Source organism: Ophidiomyces ophidiicola (genome assembly GCF_022830035.1).
Source record: "Ophidiomyces ophidiicola strain CBS 122913 chromosome Unknown scaffold_10, whole genome shotgun sequence".
Taxonomy (NCBI): Eukaryota; Fungi; Ascomycota; class Eurotiomycetes; order Onygenales; family Onygenaceae; genus Ophidiomyces; species Ophidiomyces ophidiicola.
The window spans coordinates 208,861-228,716 of NW_026054650.1; the positions used below are offsets into that span (position 1 = coordinate 208,861).

General features: G+C 49.0%; 4 protein-coding genes across 4 annotated transcripts; 2 read left to right on the forward strand and 2 right to left on the reverse strand.

Moving 5' to 3' along the window:
* Positions 1–2,394: 2,394 nt before the first annotated feature.
* On the forward strand, positions 2,395–4,552 carry LOZ57_003185 (uncharacterized protein; the record flags this gene model as incomplete). Its single annotated transcript, XM_049252237.1, has 8 exons — positions 2,395–2,532; positions 2,591–2,687; positions 2,745–2,768; positions 2,819–3,193; positions 3,247–3,308; positions 3,364–3,508; positions 3,559–4,109; positions 4,175–4,552. The coding sequence occupies 8 exons, from the start codon at positions 2,395–2,397 to the stop codon at positions 4,550–4,552; spliced, it is 1,770 nt and encodes a 589-aa protein (XP_049108741.1).
* A 2,294-nt stretch (positions 4,553–6,846) lies between these two features.
* LOZ57_003186 (uncharacterized protein) lies at positions 6,847–9,947 on the forward strand (the record flags this gene model as incomplete). Its single annotated transcript, XM_049252238.1, has 6 exons — positions 6,847–7,153; positions 7,291–7,552; positions 7,605–7,666; positions 7,722–8,692; positions 8,762–8,884; positions 8,943–9,947. 6 exons carry the CDS (start codon positions 6,847–6,849, stop codon positions 9,945–9,947), a joined length of 2,730 nt encoding a protein of 909 aa, XP_049108742.1.
* Positions 9,948–10,797: 850 nt separating this feature from the next.
* On the reverse strand, positions 10,798–13,584 carry LOZ57_003187 (uncharacterized protein; the record flags this gene model as incomplete). The annotated part of the gene is made up of 4 exons (XM_049252239.1): positions 10,798–11,374; positions 11,434–11,718; positions 11,778–13,277; positions 13,340–13,584. 4 exons carry the CDS (start codon positions 13,582–13,584, stop codon positions 10,798–10,800), a joined length of 2,607 nt encoding a protein of 868 aa, XP_049108743.1.
* Positions 13,585–17,442: 3,858 nt separating this feature from the next.
* Positions 17,443–19,538, reverse strand: FAT1 (long-chain fatty acid transporter fat1; the record flags this gene model as incomplete). The annotated part of the gene is made up of 3 exons (XM_049252240.1): positions 17,443–18,609; positions 18,664–19,466; positions 19,529–19,538. The coding sequence occupies 3 exons, from the start codon at positions 19,536–19,538 to the stop codon at positions 17,443–17,445; spliced, it is 1,980 nt and encodes a 659-aa protein (XP_049108744.1).
* Positions 19,539–19,856: the final 318 nt, after the last annotated feature.

Consider the following 19,856-nt stretch of genomic DNA (forward strand, 5'->3'; position numbering starts at 1 on the left):
GGCAATGTTGTCGTCTTGAATGATTGTGATGTTGAGGTGCAGTTGGGTTCACCAAGCTCGGACAAATGTTTCTCCATAGTTGAATATTCGGACTATTAATATTCCTGATATTGGTTACTTAATCCGCAGACAAACAGACGCACTCCATATCTAGTTAGTGGTAGTGGTTGTTCAAGTGTTTTTGGGTTACAAGTGTTGTCAGGTATGGAGTACTCCGTATACATACGTTGTCGCCCTGGATCAGTATTCAGAGATAGAGTTGGCTCATCTGCGACTCTGGTAGTTTGTTCATACAGAAAAACTACAGAATACGAAGGGAAATGAATCGAAATTGGAACAAGTTACGGATCAACTCATCGGAATATGTGTTTCCAGAACTAACTAGTCATCTGCAACCGATTTCCACATACTTTTGGAGCCTATGGGAAATAAATGTATAGCGGAGAATTGTTTTGCTGATGTCTAAAATTAATCACCAACCCCGACGGCGGCAGTGTTAAGCCGGATTATGCGGGTCAACAATCAACAATACGGAGTAGCGCTGAGCATAAGCAGGCCCAGCGCCCTTCGGACATCCGCGAAGTGCTGTGAAGTGACAAGTTCTTGACCTGATGTCTCTTTGACACGACAAGGGTTGTGCTTCAGCCGAAAGTTCTATCGTCAAACTCGCCACGGAGACAGTCTCCGTCTAACTAATAATACCAAGCACTAAGATTGTTTACGATGTCAGCGGTCTCCTGAGGACGCCAACTACCCATACTTGCTTCTTTCGAGAAAGACACATCTGAAAGCAGCTTGCCATACGAGAACGAAACTAGACCAATTCTCGGGAACCACACAGGCATTCGTACCCGTGGGGCCATCATTGCTTATCAAGTGCAAACAATAGAATTGTCGACTGGCTACCATTATATGAAGTATATCCGTGGCCCAGTTACATGGTACTTGGACATTATTGTGGGAACGCTGTGCCTTAAGGGCCCCGGCATGCCACGAGGCAAGATGTCGTATAGTACTCCGTACGCTTGGTGTTAAACATGAGACATCACCTGGTTTATTGTCCCTGGCAGGGGTAAGCGATCAAAACATCTCCGATAATCTTCCATTCGGGCTCCACCCCTATCATCGGTGATCAGCAATTGACTAACTAGTTGCTTCGGACGCGAGCAGGAAAACGCCAACGCCTAGCGGGGTTATTCGGCAAAAATATTGTGAGTGGAACTGGATTGTCAACCTCGATGGCGTGGCTTAGAAGAATAACTATCACACGCTTGCAATGGCCCGCGATACATAAATACATACCTACATGCATGCATTTTCTCTCGGTTAGTAGCTGGCGAATACCGCCTTCTACGACTCTAGAAATGTTACTACATACTTTCAACTCTATATACATATTTTACCAAATAATTGTGGCGACAATTCACCTACTATCAGCTTTTCCATATGATCTAACGCAATGCGACAATGGTGATTACATACTGTGGGTGGCGGAGTTTTTTTCTGTAAGAGAAAAAGCCAATTTGGCGCTGCAAACCCGCTTCTGAGTCAAGGTATTTTAAATCAGACTGGCTATTCGAAATAAGGAAGCCTGGCGTGCGAAATAGGACTATGAAACTCGCCGAAGTTGCAGAACTCCTCCTTAATGACTTTTTCTAAAAAAACAAAAACTTGAAAAGATGATGAGAAGATACGGAGTACTTCACCTTTGATGAATCACACTGGCTATAATCTCACCATAAATGCTCCGGAATACATCCTTATTGGTTTAAGAAGGTATGCGATTTGTTAGTCGATCTCAACTGGCGGAGAATCTGACAGAATACCATACATCATCTCAGCCAAAGAGTACGGAGTATGAACATCAAACTAAATGCTAATGCTAGCAGTTCTTCGGCGTTGGTTATCTGCTGACTCGGCTCCGTATTTGCATCGACTTTCCTCAGCACCATCTCTCCGGACATTAAGCCCGCATCAGGCGTCCCAATAGCTCCTCCATACCGACTTGAACCCACAGCCGCCCTTTCGTATTATGGTATGGCCATGGGTGCGAGGTCAGCGGCACACAGGAAGCCCAATGAACCCCCTCAAATGGGAGGCATAATTCTCTGCCGTCAGATCTGGCGATAACCGGAAGAATATAAATATAAATATCATGCTCCCCGCCGAAATGCCCCATGATAATTTAGGAAGCTGTGTTTGGCAATTCATTTTATCTTCAAAATGAAGATGCTTGAAGCTTCTCTCTTAGCTTCTTCAAAGCTCTTGTTTTTTCTTGCCTTGTGGCCGAACCATGGCTCGGCGGTGCCGGCCCCAGACATGGAGCCACCTGCTTTTTTCCCTCCGCCTAATACAGACAGCCCAAACAGTGTCATCCAGTGTCTCTATCCTAGTATGAGGGGCTGGGCGCACGATCCGACAGACAAACGCAAATGGCTCAAATGGATTGGCCCAGGGCCAGCCCCTGAGCCTGGAGAATATACTATAATGACTGACTACGAAAAATACACCCCAAAAGGCGTCACTAGAAGAGTCAGTCTCCTAGTAGTAGAGAGACACTGCAACAATTCTAATGCGTTGGCCTGTCTAGCATTTTTTGGAAGTCAAAGAACATACAGTTAATCTTGATGGGGTGGAGTTCAAACGGGCAAAGTTATATAATGGCCTATTTCCTGGCCCCTGGATTCGTAAGAACTCTCATCCTGAATATTTGGAGCCTACTGATGGCTAAAAACTGATAAAAGAGGCCTGCTGGGGCGACGATATTGGTATGATTCTGTGAATACTATTGTCTTATACTCTGGCTAATGCGACAAAGAAATCACTGTTAGAAATAAGCTCCAATATAACGGGACTGCAGTTCATTGGCATGGCCTTCGTATGCTTGGAACTAATTTGCATGATGGCGTTCCTGGAATCACTCAGTGCCCGATTGCTCCAGCTGATACCTTTACTTACAAATTTAAAGCAATTCAATATGGCTCAAGCTGGTATCACAGTCACTACTCTCTGCAATATACAGATGGGTTAGTAGGTCCTTTAACAATTCATGGCCCGTCAAGCGCCAACTACGACCAGTCCATCGACCCACTGTTGATGCAAGATCATCTTCATACCAGTGCTTTCCAGGCATACACTATTGCTCAGAATGGCCGTCCTCCAAGCATGCATAGTATATTATTAAATGGAATAGGTGATTCCGTGGTCTCTACTGCATAAGACAGCACAGCTAAATTTTTTCCCTAGGTAGTTATACCGGGCTTGGTGCGCAAGCTCCAACAAGAAAGTACAGTACTGTAGTGACAAAGGTATTTGATTACCGGAACACTGTTATGGCTATTTGGCTAAGAACAAACATCATAGGGGAAAAAATATCTTCTGCGTCTTATTAACACCTCTACCGATGCTATATTCGTTTTTTCGATTGATAACCATAATTTCACCGTGGTCGGTGCTGACTTCGTACCAATGACGCCCTATCAAACTGATCATCTTGTCGTTGGTATTGGTAAGTCAACATCAAAGTTCAAGCCTAATCAATGCTAAGTCAACAAATAGGCCAGCGATATCATGTTATTCTTGACACACTTCCTAACGCTACCAATGGATCGGCATATTGGATTCGCCTTACACCAACTACCGGATGTTCAGTGTTTGAAGCAAACAATCCCCCGGACGAAAAGGTGGGGATACTCTACTACGGAAGGAGAACAACTACCATGCCAACCAGCACCGGACAAGGTTTCCCCGCCGCATGCCGTGATGAACCGTTTGAGCGACTGAAGCCCTATCACCCATGGCAGGTTCCTGACCCTCAAGTTGCCCCCACTCCGCTCAGCGCCAGCAATGATATTGGTCTCGGGAAATGGCGAATGCCCGGGAGGCCTGGTACGGGTCCAGAAGTTAATTTCTGGGCCATTGGGCCATCCCCAATGTATTTGAACTATTCCCAGCCAATGGTTAAGAGTTTGGACCGGTCGACGTGGGACGACACTTGGGTTGTATATCCATCTGAAGAACATACAAGCAACGATTGGGTGTATCTTTTAATTACCGGACTGAAAAGTTTGACCGCAAAAGTTGGTGTACAGATTCCTGCTGCTCACCCAGTAAGTGAACACTACCTATCTATTCACTGAGATAATCATTCTTAGTAGGGAACCACTCTATCTAGATTCATCTTCACGGACACGATTTTGCTTTACTACAACAATCCAGCGAGGCGTTTAAGCCAAGCCTTCTAAACCTCAAACTCGATAATCCACCTCGCCGTGATGTGACTCTGCTTCCCGCGGGTGGTTTTATCGTCATTGCCTTCAAAGCCGATAATCCAGGGTCCTGGGTCATGCACTGCCATATTGCATGGCACGCATCGATGGGCTTAGCACTTCAAATTCTTGAACGTAAGAATGATTTTAAGGCACTCTTGCGGACTCAGCCGAACGATGTTGCAGAGATGAACAGAGTGTGCCGAAACTGGGATTCCTGGTATGGCAATCCGGCTAACCACTGGAACTCCAACGACTTCTTCCAGGAGGACTCGGGAATCTAAGCTCGGCGGGTCTAGACTGGTTTCGAGAAAACTAGACCATATATGTATATTATTTCTAACTTTGTAACCACCAAACGGGTATCGACTTGTACAGATATTCCTCGCGCTAATATTTATTCAATAGTACGTTCGTTGACATTATACTATCGTAGCTAGACTACTGTACCTTTACACGATTATTGACTGGATGATAAAGGCCTTCAATTTCTCTATTTGAATTGTCACTCCTTGGTTGTCAATATGGTAGGCACTAAACAAATTTCAAAGATAGAAGGAATGTAAGCAAATACATTATACATAAATATGCCTGAGAATATACAGCATTGTTGAGAAACTGAAAAATGGGAATTATTAGCTCTGAATGGAGCAAGTAACTAACTAACTAAGTGGGAGTTAGAAATGCCTGGTGTCTTTTTTTGCTAAACATTTTTATCCATCAACCTCGTATAATTCCATGAAAACCAGAAGAATACTTGATTTGTTGGCTCCCATAAAAAGATTTCATAATTTCCACCGAATCTCCCGTATTCAGAGCGCGCTCAGAATTTTACTTTTCTCTCTTTTATTTTTGTGCTGTCACACAATAACGATGTCCTCTTTCAAGTTGCTTTATTTTCGAAATTCACGCCTAACTACATTTCCGACAGAAGAAGAAACCGAGGCCTTTAACGAGAACCCACCCTTAGCCAGCAGCAGAGAGGGCTACGCACATTCTCTCCTATCGGAAGTGTAATACTGGCCGGCTTATTATTTTTGTCGATCGAAGAGCAGCGAGGCAGGGACTGTTGTTGCCCCCTTTGAGCAGGCAATGATCTAACCGCAGGAGGCATAGTGCGGTGGTCAGGGTGGATGTACCCCTCCACTGGGAATTGACGGAGCGCGACTTTGCGAGCAGCTTTCTGCCAAATACGAAATGCCGGGGCAAATTTAGACATGCAGCTTGGATAATAGACTCAAGTAACTAGCCTAGATCCGATAATTATAGATGCTGATAAGATAGAGGCAGCAACTAGTTCAACAGTTGGGTGCGAAGAGCGTCATCTGACTCTAGCCCTCCGGGCTAGTGGCTTGTCAGGGGTTTGTATCAAGCACCCCATAGCAATGACTGCAGATTGATTGACATCGCGATGTGACGATGACACTGGCCGTCTAAACCGGCACTTCTACAGGCGCTGCTTCGACAGCAGAGTGGTAGATATGACGCAAATCGGTCTTACATAGCCAGTGCAGCGCTGCGCGGGCGCCTCAGAAGCGTCAGAAGAAATCGGTGATAGCTCACCGCTAATTAAACACTTCGCTGGGGTATCGACATTCAAACTGTGAATCTGATAGGCTTATTTCCGCTTGTCGTATGATTTCTCCAGGTTTAAAACAATCCTCTCCTGTGAAACACCGATGATCCTGCGCGGCCGTGCTCCAACGCTGCGATTTAAGAGACAAGAAATGCAGGCTCGGCCTCGAGGTCCTTCGGGTGGCACAGAAGGCCATGGGCGGATCAACGGGTGCTAGCATCCTTCAGGCTTTGTTGCAGTGGCTTCGCTTAGCCGGTGGCATGTTTGGGCACTATTTGCAAGAAGCATGGGCTTGAGAAGCCGGGAAAAGTCCAGCAACTATATGGACGGCTGTCAGTCCAGGACGAGCTCCGGGATGCCGGCTAAACCTGCAGCGAGGACGAGACGCACGGCGAGGAAGTATTTGTCAACCAGAGCTTGGTGATTGGGAACGCGACGAATACGATGTCCGTTGCAGCGGTTGACCCCGGAAAGATCAGCTCTGCCAGGGACATGGCACGGGGAGAATGGGCCTGCGCATGCCGGCCCTTAAGGCGCGCGCATATAGGCACCTCGCGTGGAGGACGCACGTTCAGATACCCGGAACCCCCATCCCTGCGCCGGCAAGCCGCAGGCTGGATCGAGGCAGACGTTGTCAGCGGGACAAGGCGTGGTGTGGCAGCGTGCAAGACTCAAGAGTCGGTGAGGCGGGTGCAGCGCGACGGAGGGCCCAGAATAGCAGCGCAGCGCATCCCCGCCGGCCGCGCCCGAGGCAGCGCGGCGTCCCCTCGCGCGACAAGCACACCCAACTGCGCGGGTCGGGTGCGGAATGACATCCTGGCCCGGCGATCACCACAGAGCTCGCTATGTATAAATCCTTCGCCAGGACGAGCTCCGGCGGCTGGCTGTCCGTCTGTCTCTTGTCCGTTGTCCTGTCTCGCACGCCTTGCTGCCCACCCTCGACGCCAGCATGATGCTCTGAATGGCACTGCAGTGTCGCCCGCGGCCCATGCGCCTTCAACAATGACGGCTCCGCGTATGGTGGAATCCTCCTCGAACACACCATCTGTGCTGGCCTCCATCCGTGCCGCCGATCTGCTCGCCCTTGGAAGACCGTTCGCTGAGTTCCCGCAATACTCTATCCTTGATCTGCAGCGCAGCCCTGGGATCCGCGAAGATGCTAGCCACGACACCTCCAACTTTGCCCAATGGCTATCGAGGCGGCTGCAAGAAGGACGCCCGTTCGTGATTCGAGACTTTGACCGGCTGCCGGAGTGGGACAGAAGGATACTGTCCATCGAGGGGTTGATTGAACATTCTACAAAGAAGAGTATGGACTAGACTTTTCTTTACATTTTTGGAGCTTGCAGATATCGGCACAGTGATGCTTAGGAGCGGTGACCCAGTGATATTTCAACAGAGTTGGTACAGCTTCAAGAGTCGCATGTTCTAACTAGACTACAATAGATATTCCCATTCGAAACTGCAGCACGGGCAGAGATCTAAGCTTCACACTGAAGAAATTTGCAGACGCGGCCCGGCAATCCTACAAAGAATTTAAAAATCTATACGCGCGTGACCTACAGTGCCCGCAAACTTGGGTGGACTTATGTCGCAAGCTGCTTCCATCGGAAGTGCAATGGGCTGGCCGCCTTGACCTCTTCCAGTGGTTGCCTCCATGCGCTAGGAGTGAAGTTATGATGGCGTTTGTCGGCTCAGAGGGATCATCGTGCGTTCATTGGGCCATAACGCTTAATTTCTTGTTACTAATACCTGCTCAGGTCGGGATTTCACCGATGCTTCTCCTCTACTGTTGCTTTGAACCTTCTTGTTGAAGGAAGCGGTGAGCCCCTGAAGAATGCTACCGTCTCTACGCTTCTAAACTTACATGCCAGTAGACCACCCCGTGCTATGTTTTGGAACCGACTTTAAGTCACAGTCAAAATATGACACTTTTATGGCATCTCGCGGCGCTTCTCCGCACATCGACTGGTTGAACCTGGGGTCGGAAGATCTGAAACAGGCTGACTTCCCGTTGTATGTCTGGGAACAGCAGCCAGGTGATTTAGTAGTCTTTCCACCTGCTACTGCTCACCAGGTTTGGAACCTTGGTTCCCTTTCTACCAAGATTGTGTGGAATATCTTGCATCCTTTATCACTGGAGGCCGGAATGGCCCATGCGCAGCCGCCGTTTAATAGACTCTGCCATCCGGACGTTGCACAAACTAACCTCTCGCTAGCATGTGCTATGCTAAGTTTATTGCGAGAAGATACTAAAAATCCAGCTCCACCGGATCTACATCTTCTAGCTCGTCTCTTTCGTCAGATGGTTCGCGAGGAACGAATAGTCGGCCAGCCAGCCACATCCATGACCCTTGTGCGTGTGCCAGAAACTGCCATTGTAACCTGCGACTTTTGCAGTACGGCTATTTGGAATCGCCATCTACGATGCAGCGAGTGCGAGGACTTCGATCTATGTCTGAACTGTTTCTTAAACGGCCGAAGCTGTGAGCACATCCAGAGCTATTCTTGGGCTGAAATCGTCCCGCAAGAGACTTGCGCGCGTGTACTAGACCGCGCTCAGCAACTTCTTGGTTACAGGCTGGACGACGATCGCTCTTTAGATCTTCGGAAGTCCTTGGGCACAGCTGTCAATGACCTAATTCTGGCAAAACAGAACACCTTTACCAGGTTATGCCACCTATGCCGCATCGATCACCTAGCGTGGAAGGGGCGGCGGTGCGACCGCTGTTCAGCATTTTTTTGTTTTCGTGGACTTTATCGACACTTTGACGTCAACTCGGCAGAGGTGATGCGCCAGGCTTCGTTGTGGATATGTCCCAAGTGCCTTGAAACCTGCAACTGTAGGGTAGGTAGTTTTGCAATTCTGCAAAAACAATATGTCTCGATTGGGAAAATGCTAATATCTTGTCTTTAGTGTTGCCATTTCCCTTCAGCATATGTGAAGGCCGAAAAGCCAGCGTCGAAACGAAGAGTAAAACCAGCTGACTCACGAGGTAAAATTACGGGGTTTACCGATAACGTCTTTGACCAAAAAAGGGTTTGTTTATTTTTTTCTAATTATGTCCTGGCTCTATCGGTACTAACAGAGACTCCAGAGGACAATAACGAGTACTAGCTCAGCAAACCAGAATACACCCACTTCAAGCAATGGAAACAAGCGACCTCTGCCCACCACGCCACCAAATATGGACAATTTGTTGCGAGCGTCCCCAGATACCCCTGTTGTGTTAAATGCGATACATGGTAGAGATCGCAACCCTGAAAATAGCATCAGCAACTTTCCTAATGACAAGGCTGGGAAAGGAAACATGGACGACGATCAAGTCCCTACAAAGGTGCAGAAGTTATTGCACGGAAGTTCCAGAACTGCTACACAGACACGCGACGACGGAAAAGTTCTGCACAGTATAGATTATATTACTCGAATGCCATCTCCTACCGACGACCTCGTTTCCCTCCCACCTCTAAAATCAGTATGCAGCCCTGAATGTACGCCTGATTTACCCTCTCCTCCCGCAACTAAGCGGTTGCCTTCGGATGTTGTCACGTTCAAGAATACTAGTGCGAGGAGAAAAAATGCTACTGCTCCGCAACACAGTCGGGGCCTCGATCAGTTTAACAGGGAGTCCAAACATAACTTAGACCACTCTCCGCCTATTCTACCAATGACCTTCAATCCTCTGCCGCCAAACCCTACTCCTCACGGCATTGCTACGAATCAATTAATACACCTATTGTCATCTCAGACCGCCATTCACTCTCCGCCTACCCAGTTTCGCCCTACTACCACCAGCACCATCGCTTCCAACACGGCGGCCACGCCGTTGACCGTTGCCGCTTACCCTCCAAGCTCGTCATTTGACACCCTGGAATGTCAGCTACGTAAACTTCGTCAATACGCCGAAGAGCTCTTATCTCTCTCTCTGTTTGACTCGCATCGCTTACTACAACACGAAATCCATCATTTGGAAGACATGCTGTTGCTGGCGAAGAGAGAGCGGAGCAAGCAGCTTATTAAAAAGCTAGAAATTGATTTTCCCGGGCTTGTTGGGGTTAAAGAGGGTATCCAGCGAGAAGCTGCAAAATTAGGATATTTCTAATCATATTGTTGAATATCGTTGAAATTTCAACACAAAATGGTTGTTATATATTGTTATTACTACGGAGTACTCGGATACCATTTGTTAGCTATGCATCATGGTCAATATTATTATTGGTTTCCAAGCAGGCTTGGGATATTATATGAGGGCATTCGGCATGGGATGGGATGGTTGTTCATACATAACCGCATAGGATTCTGGATTTTTTTAGGCGGGACGACTTCACGAGAAGCTGTACTTTGTGACGGAATAGAAATGTATATACTACTGGATGGAAAGAAATTTTTACGATGAATGGAACCTATTACTTGTAAAACTCTATGGATGAGGAGGCGCGTTCAGCCGCGATTAGCCTCGCCAAGAACGTCGCCGGCTGGCGGTTGAGGCTTGAGGGACGACGAACACCAGACAACATCAAATTCCTAAGAAGGCGAATCCAAACTAATCGGGTCTAGGATCAGAAAAGGCAAATAATTATTCTAGTAAGTAGATGTATGTACTATATGTAAATGCCGGTTAACCAAATCAATCAGATAAAGCTCATATGGATATGAGATGCCTCCCAAACACAAAAAACACAAATAACAATCCAGGCATGTTTTAAACTCCTCAGAAAACATCAACCGCAAAGACAAACATCAAGTAAAGAAGGGCACCAAAAACGCTAAGAGAAAACAACTCAGAACACCCAAGAAATGAGAGATCTGTTTGATATAAAAGAAACAACCCACCACATCCCGTCACCCATCGCTTCTCATATCAGATGTCTGGGAGCGGGGGAAACATAAAGAAGTTTCATACATATACAGATAGCGAATATGTGCAATGGGCACTAGCGGGCCCTCCGTCGTCAATCGTACGTGGGGTAATTCCATAAGCGATGCATTTCTTTCCTCCACCAGTGAGTTGCCTTTTCAGCAGCGACAGCCCACTCAGCGGGCTCCTCTCCCCACCTGCTCTTCAAAGTGGCGGACAGGTCGGGCATAGACCACTCCTCGATAGGGTGGTCTTCATTTGGATCGGTATCTACTCTGGTGAAGCGGTACGCAAAGTCTGGTTTAAGCGGGACAACAAGTCGCCATGGCTTTCCGGCGAGTTGCACGGCAACCATGTCGGCGCCGGCATTGACGACGCTGAAATCCCACGCCTTTCGACCTTTATGTTCCGTTTTATATGGACGCAGGAGGGACTGGCCTTCGTAGTCGTGGATAATATCGGAAGCGACAGTAGTGTCGAAGTCATTCAAGGAATTGCTGTTAATGAGGAGGTCAAGAAGTGTTGGGATGATGGATAACGAGGTGGCATTGGCATTGACCGTGATGCGTGGGAGCTGTGGGTGCCGGAAGACGATCGGGACGCGGAAGTTGGTGACGTGACTGTTTTTGTAAGTCACGGTCATAGAACCTTCCTCCTCGAAGGTGTGGCCACTACGAGAAGTATTAGAAATGGGGTCTAGATGCTGACACTGTTTGGAAGCTTGTCATACTGATCACCGATGAACACGACAAGAGTCTCGTTCGCAATACCGCCTTCCTCCAGCATCTTCAGAACATTTCCCATCCAGGCATCATCGTAATGGATAGCATTCAGATAGTTGTTCAAATCCTGCTTTGTCCGCGAAACAAAGTACTCCGTCTTGTTAAAGTCATCGGGCACATGCCACGGGTGATGACTTGTTGTGGTAAAGTGAGATAAGAACAGACGTGACTTGCCTTCTGCGGCCTCTTTGATCTGGTCTCGAAGTGGCCGTTCGACCGCTTGGTCAGGGTAACTAGACAAACAACTTATCAGCTGGAGAGAACAGATAGAACAGCTAATGAGGCAGCTCACCCAAAATAGTTCACCTCCGAGAAATTTGAAGGATAATACTTCGAATGTCTGTCATCCAGGGTTTCTTTCGTAATAACATTAGACAGGCCCATTTTTCTATTCATAATATTCTGGCGGTCGAACGTCTCAGTGACAGCCTGGACGTACACAGTTTTCCAAGGCCTGGAAAGCACATTTTTTCGATAAGAATCTTTCTTCGACCGAGGATCTAAATCTTTGGTACTCTTTTTACCCTCCAATTTTGCAGTATTAAAGAGATCAAGAATATGAGGGATACATGGCTGATAAATGTCCCTCGTGGATTCCTGCAAGAAGTCGACAGGGAGTGGAAAAACACCACAGTGACTGCCTAGAAAGCTCTTAAGCGAAAGGCTGCATGTGGATAGAGCACCGACAACATTGATTCCACCCATATCAGAGCCTATCTCGTCCCGCCAGATATTGGAAGTAAGGTTGAGATTTGATTTCCCTGTAGGATCTTTCCAGAACGATTCTCCAGTAAGCTGCTCGGCGACTGGCGTCAACTGACGCAGCTTCTCGTTGATTTCCTCGCTATCTTTCTTCCAATGCGACTTCAAAATGTTGTTATGGAGGTTGGATCCTTCTTTCATGGGGAACACATCCTTCCTTTGGCTTTCCATGGTGATCAGCACGACATTTGATATCAAGACAGATGATAACGCGGCTTGAAGAGACTCATACATGGGCGAGTCGAGGTTGGTGATTCTGAAAGGGTCTGCAACAGGGTTGTAGTAGTTGGGTCCATCGTTTGTCTCATGTGCACACTGTGCTGTACTCTCGCTGTCTCCTGGCTTCGTGGACTGCGTATCATTATGCGGAATCCATCGCTTGAAAGCGTACGGCATGTTTTTCAAAAGCCAACTAGGGCTGCTTTGGCTGTATTTATTAACGAATGAGTTGCGCGTACCGGGTGCCCATCCCTTAAAGTTGTCATGTGGCATCTCCCATTTGTCCTCTGAGATCAAGTCAGGAAATGGGAAAGGCTCCGCGTAGAGCTCCGAGCCATTGCCACATTCATGATGACTTTCGTGGGCCGTATGGTGCTTGAATACGCGCAGCAACGCAACCGGCAGGGTTACTGAAATGTGTCTGTACGGCACGGTGGGACGCATGCAAAGCAAGGTAATCAAAGCTAAGATGCCGGTTAATAGGCAAAATGGCCATATGCGGACAACTCTCCGCTGAGGCTCTTCAACATCAGATCGCACAGTGGGCAACAACATGTCCCAATTCCCGGGCGTGCGGAGTTTCCCAATGCTAGCCAGCCAGAACCCGACCTTGTTATACATCCATGGCGTGCAGAAAAACGAGATGATGATGAGAAGGAGCCCGGAAATCAGGACTTCTGTCAGGCCACTCAATAAGAGACGAACCGCAGCCGGGTCACTAACGACAGTTGCCGCCGAATCAAACTGCATTTCAGCACTAGTGACATAAAAGAATCCGAATTGGGACGCAGCAGCCCCCAGCACTAGGAATCTTAGGAACGCATCATGTCAGTCTCTCGGTGCAAACCGACTGGCATTGCATTCGACACTTACGCCAGAAACCCGCCAAACATCAGTCCAATGACGGAAAATATTCCTCCTCCTCCATGGAGCAAGAATCTGCAGAAGATAATTGCCGCAGCATCCTGAATGAAAAATGTGGGAAAGTAGATGATAAACCGCAGAACCGGGATCGTATGAGCATGGAGAAAGAGGTGCAGCAGCTTTGAAGCCAGCACAGAGACTGTAAGCAGAGAAAAGAGAAACGGCCGTGAGAGGCGAAATGAGGGAATATTCATTGCAAAAGAATCAGAGCCTGGCGGGGATAAACCCCATTTCTCAACTGGAAACGAATAAAAACAAGCAGCTGGCGCCAGGGAATGGGCTAATAACAAGAAAGCGAGAGACTGGGGACCAGAAAACAACAAGAGGAGAAGAACAAGAAGAAAAGGGAAAAAAAGAGAAGGGATAAAAGGCTGGAGAACCACCAGCAGGCGAGGCCTCCATGATGGAGCCGCTGTGGAGGAGAATTCCACGAACTATATGTTTTGCGCCGCGTATCCATTATTAAAACTCAGACCAGTCACGGCCTTTGACCGCGCTTCATTATAGTAGAACGGCGATTTCTGCAGCCGGGTGACCTCTCTGGCTGGGCTGGGCCACCCAGTTTCGAGGGTTCAAAATTACCGCGGGTGGATCCGCTAGTGTTGAGTTAACTAGCCCCTACGGTGTCCTCCGTAGTGATCCTTCCTTGGCCCAAGCTTGTGTGAGGGGGAACAGTATGATTGCACCAGAACAAGAAGATTCAAGACGAGGATGTGCGGAACAGACTCCTGTCCGTGGAGATACAGGCGGCACAGTGTTGGGGGCCCCCCGACCCCCTATTCGCTAGACGGGACGTATCCCTTCTTCCCTCTTCCCCAAGCCTTCTTCTAACGGCTTCCGTTGCCTCCCCTCCACACTCCTGTTCCTTTACCTGGCACACGCCCGTAGTCGACATACATAATTACATAGATAGCCTGAGGATTGGAAGGCTAGTCAGTGGGTGAGTTAGTTCGCGCTTTCTGGGGCTGCCGAAAATAATAGGTCCGTACATCGATCCATAAAACGCATGGGCGATAATAATTGCTTCTCTTCTTGTATAAAGGAGCCCAAAAGCTCGTCAAGCGCCTGCTACGAAGGATGAACCCTTTTTACAACCCCAAGGCTGAGAGACTACTCCCTCCGTCCCCCGTCCCAGCGCTCATCCCTGGCCCCCGTCCAGCAATAATAAAAACAAAATTTACGGAGTATAATAATACTCTCGTGGTGCGGCTGGGCATTATTGCTGATTTTTGCTGCTCCTTTGGAGCCAAGAGGGGCCCACGCGGCGTAGACTCAGCCCAGCTCTGGGTGCCCGATATTAATGCAACTGAAGCAGTGCATACTACTCAGAAAGGATGTGAGGAATTACCATCGTTTACACTTCAGGAACAACAGGGGAGCCGAAAGGCATCGTTATAGACCACGGCTCCCTCGCCACAAGCGTCTTACTTGGACACGGACGAAGCTACAAATACGGCAGAGAAACGCGAGCCTTACAGTTTGCATCCTTCACTTTCGATGCCTGTTTGCAGGAAATTGTCACGACGTTGTCGCACGGTGGTTGCGTGTGTATACCTTCTGAAGATGAGCGGCTATCAAACACATCTTGACCTGATAGTCGCCCTATGGGGAGACTTTCAAAAGACTGTCAAACTACTAAACCCATACATCAAGGCGCTCGGTCGTGTCTCATTTTCTTTAAATTATTCCTTTACTTAAGCTCGTATGCGGCAAGTTTAAACGGCGTTAAAGAGTCCTAGACGGGTGGCATCAAGACTTGCAGCGAAGCATGGATGGCTCCAGCCTGAAGGATGCGGCAGGGCGGATTAAACAAAAGTGAAACTCTTGGGTTATAGTAGCTCGGTACAGTACATGGAGGCCGTGCAGTTAGCCTAAGCCGGCGGCCGGTGGTCGACATCGACTGACGGACGAGCCAGACTTTCCGTGACCAAACGGTGAAGTCGCGAGCGCTACGGAGTACTCCTCCGTACTCCGGTCGGAGTCTGCACGCGGTTCTCTTTTGCGCAACTGGCCACGAGCAGCATGCCCCGAAGCAGCTAGCGCAGCTGGGCCAAGCTTTTACTAGCGTTGAGCTTCGCGGTACACCTCCTGGTAACGTTACGGCATACGTAGTAACGAGGCAAAAACACCGCCTGCGCCGCGGGAGGCGTTCCATGTGCCGCCTGGGAGCTGTCTGCTAGAAGCCTGCCACCCGGCCAGGTCTATGGAGTACGTGTACGGAGTATGGCTGACCCAGCGGCCTGCTTGTGGGGGTGTTGGCGCCTGTCCAGCCCACTGCCCGCCTCCAAACCGGGCGTGGTCGCGTGCAATACAGGGCATTTTCCCTGCTCGTGTTCGAGACAGACAGCCAATACCGTATAGTTGGCAAGGTGGCTGGCGAGCCGTTTCGCCGCCGCGTGATTGGCCGGCGACGCGGGGCTGCGTGTCCCCAAGCCCGTCTTCGAAGTCCGCCGGCTTAACCTGTGATCACGGGTGTTTTTAGTTGTAGGTTGCTCAGCTAATTCTTACATTATTAGTGAGTTAGACGCCAGCTGGCCTGCCGTCATTTCCGCGTCATCCTCCGGCGGCAGGCTTCGTGGCTATTTCTTGTGATCGCGCTCTCTCTGGTCTGGCCCTCGCCACGCAAGAAATCAAGGACGGTGGCGCGCGCGGTCCAAAACCCAAAACTTCGTGCGGTTCCTGACTCCGAGGTTCTATCCAGGCTTCTAGACGATTGCAGGCACCACCAGCCTTGAACGGTCGTTGCCTATATTACCATTTCATTATTATAGTCATTACTATCCTGTTCCTACTAATGCCGTTAAATAGGGATCCTCAAACCTAGTTTCTGTGGCTTCGAACGTCGTGGGCAGGCACACCTATCTTGAGGGCTCGCAGGATTAAACCCTTTCACTCGGATCCCTTAGTTACCCACCTTAGGGTATCATCACTATTAATACTCTCCTGTGCTGCCTCTAAGGTTCCGCGACTCGCCGCAAAATAGCCACGGCCGAGTAAAAGGTGCTAGGCCGCCCACTGTGGGCCCTTGAATGGAGCCCAAAGTTTCAAAACAGAGCAAATTATTATCTGGCTGCTCTTCGATTTTCTTTTCTGAAACACGCATGACAACACGAAGCACGGCCTGGTGCAACACAATCGCCAGAGCCAGCACTCCGTTCCTTGGACATCGTCTCCCGTATTGCAGCACATCTAGGCCTTCACATGAAGTCTCCGACATACATAGGCAGTCGCACAGGCACTTCTGGCTTTCCGAGACCTTTTTAAACAAAACCTCGCGTGGCTTTTGCAAGCAGCTTTACCGCCCTCGCAGAAGAAGGATTGCTATGTTGCTTTCGTTCGACCCATGACGACATTGATTGCGGAGAATCATCCATCTAGTTATTTAAATACTCCGCACGTCGCCGATGATCTGCTGTGCAGCGGTGCGGCACTCGATTTCTTGCCTGTTTCGTAGCAGCGACACGTAACAAAGCTGGGCGATCCGATTCACACACTGCGCTAGCCAGCGATGTGACACACTAGATGAGTTGCCCTACCAGGTGTGGATGGGGGAGATGCTCCGTGCGCGTCATTCTATCTGGGGAAGCGCCAGGGTACGTAGCATGTTTTGCTGCCCTACGTTTCATCAAGCCTTCTTATATCCAACCATATACCCTCTAGACCTCTGGTTGACTGAGGAGTAAAAAACCGTCCCAGATGATCACCAAGTCCTTCTGACATCCTACACATGACAAACATCCTCGTTGTCATTCTGAACACCGCCGAGCAGAGGGCTTTTGGGCAACGGAAAGAATCACATATCTAATTGTTCGACTAGGAAAGGACTGCCACAAATTTATACAGTTAACTATCTATCGCTCCTGTGGCTTGAGTCGACTTGAATGATGCAGAAGGCCACCGACAGGCAGATCCGCTCTGTGTAAATCAACTGTGCCACCAGGTTGAGTAACCGCAACAGAGCAAAAGGGTATCGACATGAAAACTCTAGAAGCTCAGACAACCACACATTTTAAAGGTAAATAGGTTTAGTCAGGAAAGGAATGTTCGGTAATTCACAGCCGCACATTACCCCCTTGCAAGTTCTGCCATTCCTTCTTGCCAAACGGCACGTATGATCCGTTTCTCAACCAATACATCCGGTCAGTGCTGTTGCTATTCTCCAAGCGCACAGGGTCAATGCCTTCCATCCGGAGCGTGGTTTTCTGCTGCTTATTATTCCCGGTCGCTTGCATAGCAGCAGTCACTCGGAGGAAAAGCGGGACAGCATATTTTGGTAAGTTACTAGACGCATGCGTAGCTAGAGACCGCAAGATATCACGAGAAGGCTCCAGAATCGAGTTGGGATCAGTGGCTTGCGCCTGGTCCTTGAATATCAGCGCAGCGCAGCCCGCTCTCCCGTCGTGGTGAGGCACTTCAACGCCGTATACATTGGCCTCGTGGATTTCTGGGTGTTTACCTAGAATTTCGCTGACTTCGTTGGTTGAGACGTTCTCGCTGCGCCAGCGGAAAGTGTCGCCAAGCCTATCTGAGAAATACCACAATCCATCGGCTGACCACCGCACCATATCTCCGGTCCGGAACCACGCATCGCCTTTCTTACGGACATCACGAAGGATCTTCTTAGTATTTGCCTCTTTGTTGTTTATGTACCCTGGAAACTTCTTCTCGATGTCGTCTGCATCGACTGCATATAGCAGTTCTCCAGGCTCACCCGAAGCAGCCAGAATGCACAGTCCTGATTTATCACGACGAGGAAGCTCCGTTAATGGGTCCAGTTCAATGACAATTGTAGAAAATTGCAAAAGAAAGTTCCCTAGACTGCCATTGCGCCCGATAGCACCAGTTGCATAGTCGTTAGAGGACACGTTCAGAGAGAGTGATAGTCCCTCCGTAGCTCCATATAGCTCCGCAACTGTCTCGACCCCAAATCGTTTCTTAAACCGATCCCAAACATCTGGACGAAGTCCATTTCCATAGGCCATTCTAACTTTATGTTTCTTGTCCAAGTCCTCGCCTGTAACTGGATCGATTCTCGGAGGCGTCGCGAGCAGATATCGGAGGGTTTCTCCGACATACTGTACAACGGTGGCTTCGCTCTCATTGACCTCATTCCAGAAATTCCTTGCTGAGAATTTCCGGCCAATGGCGAGACTTGTGCCGTTGAGCAGGCAGCACCCAAACCCAAGAATACCTGCAGTAGAATGGTACAGTGGCATACACTAATACCTCGTTAGCACAGCCCAGGTCGTTTGGCGAAAAAGAGTAGCACATACAGTGTATACACGATCCGTTTGTCGGAGATCCATCGCTTCATGCATAAAAGTTGCGCCGGTGATAGCCTTACTCCACGTGATAATAGCTGCTTTGGGAAGACCAGTAGTTCCGCTGGTGTAGATGAACATGCAAGTTGATGTGAGTTCTTGGTTCCCACGGTCCGAGTCAGGAGGCCGCACGGCATCGGTAGTCAATATTTGAGATTCCAGTTCACTGTCATGAAATATAACTTCGATAGAGCCGCCGTCTCTCTTGAAACCAGGGGTATTGAACACGGCCACTTGCTCTGGGGGGAACTGTGAGCGCAAGTCGCCCTCGACAATAAGAAGCTTTGCATCACATATTCTGACGCAATGCTCGAGAGGTGCTTTTGTCAAATTGTAGTTGATCATGGAAGGGATGGCACCAATGCTCCAAAGACCCATCCACATAAACAAGAATGCTGGGCAGTTCATAAAATCTAGCGCTATTACATCGCCAGGCCTAACATTATGCGTCTTCTTCAGCCAGTTTCCGTATCGTAGGACAGTCTGATACGTCTCCTGAAACGTCCATGTCTTGCCCTGATATACCAAAAACGGCTGAGAGCCCATCTTGGAATCCAACGCATGGCCTTCAAGATTGTAGAAGAGATTGGCACGACCTTTCCATGACCAGAAATTACGGCGGAACACGGCCCTGGCGATAGAGCTGACGAGTTTGACATCGTAGAAAAAGGAGAATCGCGCATTGAGATATGCCGCGAGAGTTGTGGCAGCCGGCACCGTCACGGAGAGCGGCAGCGACGAGATTGCGTCTGCACCTATAGAATCGCATCAATGTCAGTAGGCCCCGCCCGAAAACGAAGGAGACACACAGACTGACCAGGCAACATGGTGGTGATGTTGGTGTTGAACTGCGTTGAAGCTGCTGGCGCGAGTCCCAAGACCAGCGGCAAATGACGACAACAGGAAGAACAATCGGGTTACACACAACAAGACCAGCCGGGAGATTCAGTCCAGACTGAACTTCTGACATCCAGTCCCCAATTCAAGCGGGCCGGGGGTGGAACACAGTTATTATCGCTCCTCGTCCGCTTCCAAGCCATGCTGGCTTCAAGGTTATTTCACAGTCCCCAACCTCGGCTGCGACTCCCATCACAGGATTTCAGACCCCAAGGCGCGCCTGTGAACCTCCGCCCAGCCAAGCGCTG